The sequence below is a fragment of the Phyllopteryx taeniolatus genome, chromosome 16, assembly GCF_024500385.1.
Source record: "Phyllopteryx taeniolatus isolate TA_2022b chromosome 16, UOR_Ptae_1.2, whole genome shotgun sequence".
Classification (NCBI taxonomy): domain Eukaryota; kingdom Metazoa; phylum Chordata; class Actinopteri; order Syngnathiformes; family Syngnathidae; genus Phyllopteryx; species Phyllopteryx taeniolatus.
This window is the reverse complement of record NC_084517.1, coordinates 4,606,463-4,620,898: the sequence shown is the minus strand read 5'-3', so window position 1 is coordinate 4,620,898 and position 14,436 is coordinate 4,606,463. Positions and strand designations below refer to the sequence as shown.

The 14,436-nt window shown below is 43.2% G+C and overlaps 2 protein-coding genes across 3 annotated transcripts; one reads left to right on the top strand and one right to left on the bottom strand.

The window, feature by feature from the left end:
• The first annotated feature begins 162 nt into the window (after positions 1–162).
• hoatz (HOATZ cilia and flagella associated protein) lies at positions 163–2,629 on the top strand. Of its 2 annotated transcripts, XR_009784849.1 has the most exons (2): positions 163–1,302; positions 2,536–2,629. XR_009784849.1 is itself a non-coding variant. In XM_061749505.1 (1 exon), exon 1 carries the CDS (start codon positions 214–216, stop codon positions 655–657), a length of 444 nt encoding a protein of 147 aa, XP_061605489.1. In that variant the 5' UTR covers positions 163–213; the 3' UTR covers positions 658–1,513. The 2 variants fall into 2 exon arrangements, 1 of the variants encoding a protein (XP_061605489.1); XM_061749505.1 differs by lacking the exon at positions 2,536–2,629 and having other exon boundaries at positions 163–1,513.
• A 1,978-nt stretch (positions 2,630–4,607) lies between these two features.
• On the bottom strand, positions 4,608–11,608 carry gsg1l (gsg1-like). The gene is made up of 5 exons (XM_061750182.1): positions 10,839–11,608; positions 9,019–9,066; positions 7,798–7,950; positions 6,162–6,273; positions 4,608–5,942 (listed from the first exon to the last, which is right to left on the bottom strand). Exons 1-5 carry the CDS (start codon positions 11,125–11,127, stop codon positions 5,618–5,620), a joined length of 927 nt encoding a protein of 308 aa, XP_061606166.1. The 5' UTR covers positions 11,128–11,608; the 3' UTR covers positions 4,608–5,617.
• Between the last annotated feature and the right edge of the window lie 2,828 nt (positions 11,609–14,436).

The following is a 14,436-nucleotide window of genomic DNA, read 5'->3' as shown; positions in this document are numbered from 1 at the left end:
TATTGCTAGTATGATTCGTTCGCTCCTTCCTTTTGCTGTGTTTTTTTTTTTTTTTTTTTACTTTAAAAATATATATCGAATTCCGCATGAACTCGTGAACCCGGAAGTTATCTATTGACGTCAAAAAAGGCAGGCTCGTCTCCTTCCGGGTTCTCTGTCGTTGCTATGGCGACCCTTCCAAACAACGTCAAGCGAAGTTAGTTCAGTTCTTACATGACCGCTGTCATGTCGGCCCCTCCAGAGCGTAACCGCGACGCTCCCGTCGACGTCCTGACCGTGTTCAGCGGCTCCTCCCCGGAGGACGTGTCCCACGCCCGGCAGCTGTGGAGCTCCTTGTGCATGCCGACGCCGCTCGAGTCCCGCCTGGTGTCGGCGGACATCCCGCAGAGGTTGCCCGTGTCCCGGCCGGAGCGAAGCGTCCACTCGCGGCAGCCTCCGCCTCTGCCTCGCGGCGAGCCGCCCGAGCAGCGGGAGGACGAGCGGCAGCGGTACTTGTCCGTGGCGGCCCAGAGGAAGGAGACGCTGGCCCTGCTCCGGCGGCAGAGGGAGCAGAGGATCCAGAAGGAGCTGCTCTCTTCGGCCTTCAAACACAAAGCGCCCAAAGAGAAGACGACCGACTTGAACGCGGAAAGGGAGATGGTCAGGCTACTGGACTGAACCGAACCGCCCTGGTTAGAGGCCCTGAACGCAACGAATACCTCGTGGCCCTGCCCTGAACTCACGAGAAGAAGACGCGAGCGCCTAGAAATACCGAGGCCCCTTCAACGCACCATGCGACAATAATATTCCATGCCGGGTGTCAAAGTCAACATATCGCAGTCGTCTACAGGAATTTGCGGAGGTCCTGATTGCGCCGTACGACATTTCTCTCTTGTAATTCCGTACTACGCTGAAAGCTCATGAACGCACCGTACGAGATCCCTAGAGGACTTGAACGCACCATAAGACGCTATTCTACCGTAATACCTCGAGGCCACGAATCCAACAGACTACACGAAAGTCAAATACATTTGAGGCTCTGAACGCAACTTATGGGATACATACAGGCCCTGAATGCATCATACGACACCATTACAGAGGCCCCAAATGCACCATACTATGAATAAAGTAAAACAAAAGACGTTTTATAAATGATGAGTTAATATCATGAATTAGATGATTTGACTTTAAAAGGCAAAATATCACAGAGATGATTAATATAAAGAAGAAAAAGGGGAATGGAAAGCTCAGCATCATTGTACTGAACTGCAAAGGAAGATGTCATCACTTTCAAATCTTTGAAGGAGACTAAAAAGTCCCCCTGTAAGTGGATATCACTCCAACAACTCAAATGGAGGTTTGAAAAGAAAACGTGATTTATTCAGAGAACTTAAATGTCAATGTGGAACAGTACGAACGAAATATTTAGGCCTTTAAAAACACACACAAACCTCTATGACGGTCTGCTACCATTGAATATGAAAATTAACCTTTATACTTGATTTAAGGCATCAATAAACGCTTTCCTATTGAACTTGTGGCCCGTATGACGACATCACTCGAATGCCTCACAATGTTCCTTTTCTACCTCGTATGTTCTCTCTTATTTAGTCAAAGTGAGCGTGATTTCTGGATGGATTAACCTAAATTTAAACTTCCGGATTGCACCATAGTAAACAGCATAGTACACTAGTAGCCCATTTATAAGGAACTCTTGTGTTCCTGGCACGAGCCTACGTGACTTGGAACTTGTTGCCATAATAGGATAAGACGTGACTGACTTGACTGTTGACTCGAGCTCGTCGAGCTTCCCCGACACTTCGGACTTTTCCAGTCCTGAATCATCCGACGCCCAAAGTTGGTGAGGAGAAAGTTCCCAAACAAAGCATATGAGCCATTTTCCAATTCCAGGGTGATTCTTCGGATAAGAAGACACTCACGTGGTGGAAAAAGTCCAAATATGCCCTGAATTCCTCCAACGTGCTCATGTGACAATGTCCACTTGTGGTTTCTTACTTTTAATACCAAGATGCTCTAATTTTAAACAGCGGTGGAAAGTAACGAGTACAATATGTACTTCATTACTGTACTTCAATAGCTTTTTTTTTATGATGACTTTTCAACTTGTGCTCCCTTCATTTGAAAACAGATGTGTGTACTTTCTCCTCCGTACTTTTCTGAAGAAGGCTTGTTACTTTTTCCAACCTCTGCCTCACAGTTCTGTGGACGTGGGTTCAATTGGGTGTTAACTGATGAAACTGGTGTCAGGGACAATATTTTTTTTCTTTTACTTTCCATAGTGCACAATGAAGCGTTTGTTTGTTTGTTTGTTTGTTTGTTTGTTTGACCAATGGCTGACTTCCAGTTCAATTTCATTCACGGGTCCTTGTGACTTGTTTGTGCGTCGTTTCATGTCCACCCAATTCGGTGTGGATGTGTGAAATAGTGTCCGGGGATATTTTTTTCAAGCCTTGCATTAATAAAAGACATGTCGACCCAATTTCGCGAGAACCGGTGAAACTGCTCAGACTCTCTTCATTCTTCCATTTCTTACAGTTTCTATTGGGAGTCATAAAGCGCTTGCTGCGGCTTGCATCATCGCAACGGGAGCTCTGGGACGGAGCTGACAGCCCCGCAGGAAGCGGAACCCCCCCCCCCCCCCAAAAAAAAAATAATAAAAAAAATTAATAATAATAAAAAAAAGCAGAAAAAGTTGAGTCCACTCAAAGTTTGCTTTGGAGACGAGATGTGAGCCGAATGACCGCAGACGCACACACGCAAAAAATGACATGATTGATAGCTTGCTTATGAATTTCAATTTGATAAAAGTTAACTGGCAGATGAGTCAGGTGTTGTCAAGTACAGCTGACGTTTACACTGGGTTAGGGTTTGAAATTAGACGGAGATGGGGGTCTCAAATTAAAGTTGCAATCCAAGTTTAGAAGTTCAAGACAAGGATTAGGGTTTTAAACAAGGGTTAGGGTTTCAAATTAGGGGTTCAAGCCATGGTTAGGTATTCTAACAAGGTTTCAAATCAGGGTTTGAAACCAATTTTCGGGTTTCGAGTTAGTTTCCATTTCAAATTAGTGTTTCAAGCCTGGGTTAGTGCTTCAAAAAAGGAATTCAAATTAGGGTTTGAAGACAAGGTTCATGTTTCAAGTTTTTAAGTTTTTTCACTCGGTGTGTGTCAATTTCCTGTTTGAAGACAATGGGGTTTAAATTAGGGTTTCAAACCAGGATTAGGGTTTCAAGTTATGGTATAAAGCCATGGTTAGGGTTTTCACAGAAGGGTTAGCGTTCCAAATTAGGGTTTCAAACCTGGGTTAGAAGAGCTGTTTCAATTTCAGTGCAACATTTCAACTTCCATGTGCCTAATTAAAGGCCCAAATATTTTTCATACATCGAAGAGAACATTTACATGTAGAAATTATTGTTAATAAAACCATTTTAATAGTTTTTGTAGAGGCTTGATCAACTGCCATAAAACATGAAAAAATAAAAATAAATAAATAAAAGTGACATGGAGGCTTTCAAAGTTGTCTCTGGATTATTAAATCGTCCCGAAATCTCAGAGTCAATTTAATCCCGGCTGTTTACAATCTGCCATCATTGCGTAACACACTAAAGCTCACACACACACACACACACACACACATTGCTCACTTTTTGGGTTGTGATGCTCATTTCAATTCATTCGTGTTGGGTTGATTTTCCAGCTCTTGAGTGGGGCTTGAACGATCCTTTTTAGTGGCACTTTCTGCTCACTCTTTTTATGGGGCGCACGACAACTTTATGCCCGCAGATTGATTCTGAAGCCGTAAAAGTTTCACCACGCGGAGATTTTGCACTTATGCTGCAGGTGTCAACCTGTGCTTTTCTGCTACTGCAAAAACAACAAAGGAAGGAAGAAAGCCAAGGTTAGGGTTGCAAGCCTGGGTTAGGGTTTCCAAGTGGGGTTTAAGGTTTTAAATGAGTTTCAATTATTATTTTCTATCATTTGTACATCAATTCATGTGTCCATTCATGCGGTTAGAATTTCAGGCACAGGGAACAACACCCTCAAGGATGCTAATGCCAAGGGTTGGAATACATTTTATTTGCGTTTTTATTTGCATTTGGGAAACTTCAAGATGTTTCTTTTAAAAGAGAAAAAAAAAATGTCAGAATGTTCCATGAAACAAGCTTTCTGGAATTTGACATTTAAAAATGTTTCCTACTATGCATCTCATTGAAATGCAAAATTCATTTGACGTGCAACAACACTTTTAAAATCTGTACAATACAATCTAAACATTCTAAAATCCGATTTTAGAAATGAAAATACCTGTAGTAATATTGTTTTAGTAAACAAGCTATTTAGCCCAAGCAAGGTTCAATTATTAAAAAAATATATATATACTTTTTTTTGTTTTTTTGTTAAGTGTTTACATTTGTTATCTTCAAACGACTTGTCGATAAAGTTCAAATTTGAAGTTCAAAATGCTACGTGTGGCGTTTTCTCACAATGAATGCTGTAAAATTCAATTTCCTTTTAAGCTAACGTTTGCTAACTTGCTGGTTTTGGGGCTAGCTTTTAAGCTAACGTTTGCTAACTTGCTGGTTTTGTGGAAAATGAAAGTAGATTCACATCAAAAATATGTATTTTTTATTAAAACAATCACACTTGTACCTGTTTTGTCATTACACAATATCAACTAGCAAGCTAAGGCCAATTAATTTTAGCCAGTTGCTTAAACCAGTTGCTTGGTTGTTGTATGAGCCACCAAGTCTTCCATTTTTTTTTCTTCATTATTTGTGAAAATCAAACACAGATGTGAAAAACGCATTGAAAACATTTCATTGGAATATCTGTGGCTAATTGTAGCTAATGTTAGCTATTGTTTTAATGACGGCTGGCATATTAGCCATTTGTTGTGGTTACAATACAAAGAAGTCTACAGTTTATTATTTGTAAAAATGTTTTAAAGTGAATAAATAAACATGGAGATTCCTAAAAAGTACAATTTAAAATAAGTTTACTTTTTAAACGCACCTGCGGTATATCTGTGGTGGCTAAGCATAGCTAATGTTAGCTAGTTGCCTCTTTGATGGTTATTGTATTTGTAAAAATGTTATGTTTACATTTTTTTATTGTTTATTTATAAAATGGTTTACAAGTAAAATGGTTTAAAAGTATAAATAAACATGGAAACACCAAAAAGTGATAAAGCAAAACTAAACACAAATGCACTCCAAGTATGACCGTGGCTAATATGAGCTAAAGTTAGCCAACGGGAGATTAACGTGAATTTCGGAGGCACAATATCACTGCGACGTTTTATGAATTCCATATAACTATACTGAAGTTGATTTCAAATACGACACCTAGCATCTTAAAATGTGCTAGAAAAAAAGGAAACAAAAAAATTCCAAGAATCTTAATGATATCACACAGTGTATTGATTGTTGCATAATATATTGTTATGTCATACCTTGTTATTACACATATAGACAGAGTGTACAATTCAAGTCTAGTTTCATTCATATTTCCATTGGTCTTGTCAAGTCTTTTAATAATAAAATAAAGGCGGCTGCACATTCACATTGCTATGTCAGAACCAGGTTCTGGCCTGAAGGAGGACCTCGTTCGTGACCCCCTTCAGCACTGCTCCTCCCCCAGCGAGTCCGTGTTCTCGCCTAAGTCAACAGAGGCAGTTCTCATCTTGGTCCGGTCCGCCCCTGGATCCGGAGGAGGCCCAGGTACGCTCCCGGGGCCCGGATAGACATCTAGCGTGCCCGAGATGGACTGCAAGGAGCGCTCTCGGAAGTAGTGGAAGGCCTCCTGGTCCAGGAAGTCGTGATCCTCGCGGAGGCCCTGCTCGAAGAGTTTGCGCTTGTGGCGGAACTCGATGACTGTCTTGGTATAGGAGTTGAGTGTGGTGACCGAGGCGGCCATGCAGCACGTGAAGGAACCCCACGCCATGCTGATCAGAGAAGACACAACGTGCAAAATGCTGAGTGTCCTTCCTTAAAAAAAGATTCCCTTATCCCAACCCCTGTTTTTATGACCACACATTCACCCCAAAAAAATGTTTTTGGATTATTTTTGGATATTATCTGCATTTCAACAAGGCATCAGCCCCCAAAGCTGGAGATAGGGGGTTCAAGTCCCTCCTGGGTTGGGTTCCTGAGCGTGAACTCACCAGAAGGACCAGCCGTAGTCCCAGCTGTGAGGCCTCCAGTCCTCAGGACCCAGACTGACGGTGATCTGAAACACTTGAGTGTACATCATGTGGGCCACCATTCCTAGAAGACCTGACACGCACACATGCAAGTCAATATCTAGACTTTGAAAACTTACGCAAAAGTAGAAATCATCGTAATTGTAAAATGCAAACACTAAGTTCCATTATTCTCCTCTCAGACCCGCCCTACGTAGGAGTGTGTGTGTGTGTGTGTTTGGAAAAGGACTTCCACACATCGAATCAAGAGTATGAATCCTGTCTTGGTGCTAGCCAATCAGGGAGAGTAGCGCGGGTTATCGTTCCATACGATGGACATAGGAGTTTTTCTGGACTCGCTCAATTTTCATTGTTGTGGTAAAACGCGCATGAGACAGCAAGCCGCTGGCAGAACGCCGTTTGCTTTGTAGATGCTCACAACTGGGACAAAGGGAAAGTCAGACTGTTTTATTTTTATTTTTTTATTGCAACTATCGATGGTTTGTATAAATGCGACACGATAGCGGTGGTATGAAGAGGTGGATGTAGTTGGGGAAGTCACAGGTACCAAATGCAGAGCCCACTCATTAGTGGCGTGCTAATTAGATTGATTTATGTTTTTTTTTTTTTTTAAATTACTCCTTTAAATATGCAGATACCAAAGTGTGCATTCGTGGTAACCAAGCAAGAGCCACATCTTTATAAACTGAGTGGCTGTGCAACATTACGGCTACGTACATTTATTTCTCACAAGGAAGTTCCTGTAAAATTGAAGTGAGAATTCACATTTAGCCTTTTTATAACGGTAGCTCAATCAAATCTATTTCGTTGGTAATTGCCTTCTTTAATTAGTTGCTTGGTTGACACAGACAAAGCCTTGGCAGAGGTCCTCTCTTGTGCACCATATGCTAAAGCGAAGACATGATGGAAAGAAGCCGTAAAGAACGAGCTTGTTGCTCAATACTAATGCGAGATGCCATCTTGGCATCAGAAGAATCGTGGCGGCGACTCCAAATTCTTGTGTAAGAACACACACACAGACACACGGACACACACACACACACGAGCTGTTGTGTAAGAGCTTTAAGACAAGAGCTTCAAATCCCTGGCGGGCCAACACCGAGGATATCCTCTGAACTCCGATGACCTCGCACGAACCTTCGCCGCTCAGCGTTTGATGCTGACAATGTGGATATGTTGTTGTTTCAGTTTGGTGGTTAGCTTTTCGGTCAGCTGGTTAGTTAATTGATTGGTAAGTTGGTAGTTGTTGTTTTTTTGGGGTTAATTTATATGATGGCTGGTTAGTTGTTTTTTTTGAGGTTCGGTAGTTTGGTTACGTACATGGTTGGTTGGTTGATTTGGCAGTTAACTGGCGGGCATGCTGGAGCCTATCCCAGCTATCTTTGGGTGAGCCAGCCAATCGCAGGGCACACAAGCATTCTAACAACCATTTTGACTACAGGCAATTACAAACAACTAGGTCCAGCAATGGAGCTGCAGTGTGTGGCAATTGATACCCCTATTGCACATTACCAACAACAACGTCAAGGTTTGTGAGTGTCAGTATGTTTTAATTTAAGACTTTCATTCCTGTGTTTGCGCGTCGTTCCCACCTTACCGGAAAGCACGGTGAAGACGGCGGCAAAGGCGTTCAACTTGAGCCCGTCGATGACGTTGCTGGAGTGGAAAAGCTCCAAACACATCAGACTGAAGCCCACCACCAGCAGCAGGATGTACAAGACCTCCGACACCACCGACAGCCACAGCACGCCTGACACGACATGCACAACGCACAATCAGGCATGCTTCAAAAGAATTGGGACACCTGCAAGGAAGTGAAGAAAATGTGGACTTTGGGGGAAAAAATGTGCAAAAATGTGGAGTTTGGACAGAGGTATTGGAGGTACACCTAAAAGAAGTGAGAAACATGTGGACTTCAAGCAATAGCATTGAGACACCTACTTGAAGTGAAAACGTTAAGTTCGGACAGAAGTATGAGGACAACTACAGGAAGTAACAAGTGAAGAAAACTGGAGTTTGAAGCAAAGTACTCAGAAGCCTGTACAAGGTGAAAAGTTTCGAAAATAATGTGGCGATCGGACAAAAGTATTTGGACACATACACAAAGGGACATTGTGGAATTTGGATAAAAGTAGAGAAGGTGAAAAGTGAACACAAATGTATTGGGACAGCTACGTGAAGTATGAAAAATGATGAAAAAGGTTTTGTATAATGAATTGTATTCTTAATATGCATACTTCTACGTCGAAAAAAAAATTAAAAACAAAAACATGCAAAAATCAATGCAGTTAAAACTTCAATGCACGTTTAGATTTAGCCGCACTAACGTGCACAGCAGGTAGCAAAAGCTTTAACCCTCCAGTGAGAGGCGACGCTTGCACGTATGCGACCGGTCACTTCATCAGTGGCCAATTGACGGGCGGGTCGCGGCGGTGAAAAGATTAGTGTGACCATTCTCCATTGATCTCCCGCCAGCATTCGGAGGACCACGGCGTGATGGCAGGTCAAAGGGCAACGACTATTGACTTTCAACCACAAAAAAGTGGGCGTGATAGCTGAGGTCAAAGTTAAGGCGGTTAGATAGTGTATGATTGGATGCGTGTCGGTCGGAAGATAAATTGGTGGATAGTGTATGGTAGCATGTAGTGTATGTCAGTATGTATACTGTATGTATATAGTTAAGTAAACAGACAATATGTGTACGAATCACCCATTTGAATGAAGGCTCATCTCTCCGCATTGACTCAATTCTACATCAATTTTGGGCCTCGCCACTTCCTTGAGCCGGCAAGGACGCGTGACGGCCGTCATTACTCACCTCTCTCCGAGGCGGGGGCCAGGTCAATGAAGCTGCGACACTTCTCACCTGAGACACACAAAGAGACACACTCAAAACGTTCGCATCTCAAATCATCTTTCTTCACTGGAATGGATGGAAATGCCATTGATCCGTTCCAGTCTGACTCAAAAGAAAAAGAAAAAAAAAGCTCAAAAAATCGATCTCTATACAAAAATACAGCATTGACAATAAAACAGATGGTAAAGAATTTCAACCATTTTTGTCACACTTTTTGCTTAGCCACCTGACGGCAGTATAGTACATCCATTCATCCATTCACATCCTAATATATTCTCCAATTCTCTCTAATTGTCTCATATTATTACATATACACAACAAATTGATGGCTAACTAGATTTGAAATTAGAAGCCCGTAAAAAAAAAAAAAAAAAAAAAAAAAAAAAACCTTGTTCAAGTATCATTCACTTGATTTTAAAAAAGGGGGCTTGGTAACAAAAAAAATGCTCGCAACACCTCAAAATTGTTCAAAGCTAAGACAATTTGCAATTTTGGTATTCCAAAATCCACACGCGTGATTTGCTTTCACTGGTCACAAAATAATGTGGTGGACTGGAACTAGCCCTCGGCCCTTGAGTGTGACACCTGCGCTTTACCTGGAGACGGTATCAACTCCTCAGTACAGCCATAATAGTTGTCGTTCTTTGCAGAGGATAAAGAATGTATGCCTGTGAGTAGGGCTCGGACCCGCCGTCTAAATCCCCATTCGCATTCACTGTATCTGCCTCCATATTTTGCGCCACCAATTTGTGTTGAAATGTACCACATACTTTGCTTAAAGGGTTATAACACTGCCACGTAGAGGCTAGTCATTTGCCCATCTATGGCATTTATGTTAGCATCAGAAAAATCTCGAAAAATTCGTAAGTCAGGTCACACCCACCTCAAGGCACCACTGTAGTTGTACCAAAAGTAGACTTACTTTATCATTATTACTATTGATAGCGGTTCACTTCTTTTATTACATGATTTTGTTAACTTTCATACTCAGGATCATCTTTTACGTCAGATAAATTAGAATAATGCTGACTAAGATCAGCAAATGCTCAAATTGTGTGTACGTGTATGTGTGTACCCTACATATGACGATAGTCATTCAGAATAATCTTTTCGAGACATACAGCGATCAGGCTTCGGCTGACGATAGCACGAGGGGACGAATGATCACATTCAGCCAGGTGATCGGTATGTGTGTACCCCAGACCACAAGATAATCACTCATACTGATCGTCGGTATGTGTGTTTGAAATGAGTTTCCAGCAAAATGTCATTGCTTTTGGCTGACATTTTCCTTACTTCTGCACTGAACGATGGCATGAATCATTGGTGACTACATCCGGTGGCAAGCCATGAGAGTGGACACCCAATCTAACGAGTGACTCCCTAGTTTGAGCACTGCTGTTTATATCGTATGGTGCAGAGGGACCCCAATGGACATAAAAATAACAATCAAACTGTGTTATGATTATTGGTCCCAGCGCAAGTAATTAAAGCCTATAGCGTGTCTATGGAACGTTTTAGTGAATGAACACTATATCACATGCAAGTCAGTCAACTGGCGAGCCCATCCCACGGGGGCGACCCAGCCAGGGGGACGCCACCCACTCCCAGGGCGGTCCCCGAGCCCAACCGAAGTGCCCCGACGAGTCCCAAAGGGAGGGGCAAGGGTACCGAAGAGCATGGGGGGCCCCAAGCACCAACAGGGCCCAACGCAGGAGCCGGCCGAAAGGTCACAGCCCGCGGGGGAGAGGAAGGCGAGGACCCCACGTCGCTCCACCCACCTGCCTCGTGGATGTTCTCCTCACACGAGTACCAGATTCCGGTGTGGAACCTCCTGAAGAGGAAGCGGTCGTCTCCGGTCTCCCAGCTGTAGTGCACCTTGCTCTGGTCCGTCTCGTTGACGCCGTAGTCGATGCAGTTGTGGCGCCGCTGCGCGCTGCAGTTGGGCTTGGGCACCCGCTGCGTGCCCTCGCACCAGTACGTCGTGATGAAGGCCGTGGTGGAGAAGAGCAGCGCCACCAGGTTCAGGCCCACGGACAGAAGAGCGCGACACTTGCGCGTTGTCTTCATGTTCGCGGAGGAGGAGAGGAGAGGAGAGGAAAGGAAAGGAAAGGAGAGAAGAGGAGAGGAGAGGATAGAAGAGGAGAGGAGAGGAAAGGAAAGGAAAGGAAAGGAAAGGAAAGGAAAGGAAAGGAAAGGAAAGGAAAGGAAAGGAAAGGAAAGGAAAGGAAAGGAAAGGAAAGGAAAGGAAAGGAAAGGAAAGGAAAGGAAAGGAAAGGAAAGGAAAGGAAAGGAAAGAAGAGGAGAGGAGAGGAGAGGCGAGGAGAGGATAGTGGCGGCGCGTCAGGCGGCGTGGCGCGCGGGCGGCATGGCGCGCGGAGCTTGCACCTTGCGGTACTCCTTCTTCTTCTTCTTCTGTCTGTCTGTCTTTTTTGTAGTTGTTCTGCTACCGGGCCAGTCCGGTGAAGAGAGTAGCGAGGAGGACTCGGTCCACGTCCCCGCAGCTTGTGAGCAGACTTTTTAGAGTCTGTCTCTCTCTCTCTCTCTCTCTCTCTCTCTCTCTCTCTCTCTCTTCTTCAGTGTACGTCACACAGACACACGCGCGGCAAAAATCCTCACACGTGCACACAGAATTCACACCAACACGAAACACGCAAACAGGACAGAGAGGGAAAAGTAAGCCGACCCTTGGAGTGAATACTTGCTTGACCCTCCATCGGCAGCAACAACCACAACCAAACGTTTCCGGCAGTTGCAGATCAAAAGTCCCCAACGACCAGGATGAATTTTGGGCCACTTCTCTTCTCTGTTGCAGTTCAGCCACATTCGTGGCCGGGACGTCTGGCGTGACGAGCTCTCGTCAGGTCATGATGCCGCAGCATCTCAATCGGGGTAACAAGTGGCCAATTGTGCAAGTTCTCACACTTCAAAAGATGAGAGAGGCCTGTATTTTTGATCGTAGGTATACCCTCACCTATGAGAGACCAAATGAGAAAAACAAGAAAATCACACAGCAAATTATGGTGGAAAATAAGTATTTGGTCACCTCCAAAGAAGCAAGATTTCTGGCTCTCGCAGATCTGTAACTTCTTCTTTTAGAGGCTCCTCTGTCCTCCGCTCGTTCCCTGTATTAAATGGCACCTGTTTGAATTCGTTATCAGTATAAAAGACACCTGTCCACAACTCAAACAGTCCCGCTACAAACTCCACTATTGGCCAAGACCAAAGAGCTGTCAAGCTTGTAGACCTGCACCAGGCTGGGACCAAAGGAACAAAGGCTACCATCAGTAACGCCGCCAGGGACTCAAAACCTGCAGTGCAATCAATCTACCATGCATGTTTTTGGGATGTGCGAGGAAACCGGAGAAGCCGGAGGAAAATTCTTTCAAAATCAGACAATGTCATTTTCAGTTTTTTGTTATTTTTGTTGGTTTTTGCCTCTCACAGGTGAGTTATACCTATGATGAAAAGTCCAGGCCTCTCTCATCTTTTTAAGTGGGAGAACTTGCACAATTGGTGGCTGACCAAATACTTTTTTTGCCCCGCTGTGTGTGTGTGTATATATAAGGGTGTAACGATTCATTCATTGCATCTCAGAAGTGTGAGGCAGATGTGTTAACCAGTCGCCAACGTGCCGCCCGTAATATATGTCACAGCCGACAAGGCCTTGACACCCACCCCACGACGACAATCCATCATCAGACAGGACGCTTGCGTCTTCCCGGCATCCGTGAGCACGTCCTCGTCCGACGAGTTTCCACAAGAAGGCAGCAACGCCACAGCGCTTTTTGCCGTCCTTGAGGAGGGCGAGCGTGTCCTCTCTTCCTCCTCTTCTCTGACTCCTCTCACCATGTTTCAAATGAGTCCAGCCAAGGCCAGCGGGGGCACAATTCATCAAATTAGGAAAGAGATGCGCACTAGATCAATGACACGCACACACGAACCTAAACGAACACAACGCAGGCACACGAGCTGCTCGATGAAGCGTTGACAGAATACACAAGGTGACGTTGATGATCTCGCCACTGACTAGACTTCATATACTCTTGTAGGTTACCTTTACTTCATTATCACACCGTAAAAAAAAAAAAAAAAGGACCCAGAACTACAAGTACCCAACATTACGAGTTGGAACGCTTGCTAAACAGAGCTGGCGCAATCTGCTTGCTGGGTTCATAATTTGTTATATTGTTTTGCACTTCCAGGCCATCGTGTCAAACTGAGTCAGGACATTAGTCAACTCATTATCTTTTTCGAATTTATTATCATTAAAATTATCATTATTGTTTTTATGAATGACTGTAATATCAATACATTGCGCATCTTGGGTATGAGATGTGTTTGACTTTTTTTTTTTTTTTTTTTTTTTTTAAATGCCGATGCTTCATTATGTGAGGATGTTCTAAATTTGTAAAAAAAAAAATAATAATAATAAATTAAAAAAATCCTGGATTCTAAAATTGGTTCTGATTCAGAATTTGATTGTATAGTGATTCTAAAACTGATTCAAATTCAAAATCTGATGATAAAATACATTTTAAATCGGATTCTGATTTTTTTCCCAAATATGATTTTTTTTTCAAAACAACAAAAATTTGAATCATATTAATAAGAATTCAATAATGTAAAAAAAACATAAGTATGCATTAAGAATCTGATTCTGATTTTAAAACTGATTCTACATACGATGACTGCAACGTGGATTCTAAAACTGATTCGGATTCCAAGTCGAATTCTAAAATTGATTCATACATGGATGCTGTTTCTAAATCTGATTACAAATCTGTTTCTAAAATATATTTGAAATTTGATTGGTGACTTTTAGAGTGACTGTGTTTGAGTTGTGAATTTTCCACACGTGAAGAAGACAGTGACGCGAAGTCGAAGTCGATGGCATGCGTGTGCTGCATATAAACAATAGATTAGAGTTGTGGTGTCTGCGAGTGTATCAGTCTTTGCGGAGCTCGTCAAGGGAGACATATTGCTTCCTCTTAACACAAACAAGACGTGCCTCCTTCTTGTAAAACTTTTTACGGCTTATTTCTCAACTCCCCCTGATTGCGTTTCAACACCACGTTAGTTCTGCTCTATGGTTTACAAAAAGGTGCCAGGCTTCCATCTTGTGACTGTCCCCACCAACCCGAGCTGTCATTGTCTTTCAGAACTGCAAGCATATTTTTTAATATACTTGCTGACTGTGGGATTTATGCAAAGCTGAAGGCCGTCCCGTCACGTCGGCGCTCTCGTTTTTTTTGTTTTTTTTTATCCCCCCCACCCCCCGCAGTGTCAAAGTGTCGGCCGGCCACGCATCTGATGGAAGTGTGCTGACTCTTTCCCGAGGCAGAAAATTGAAGCCGGGAGAAATGATGCAATCACCTC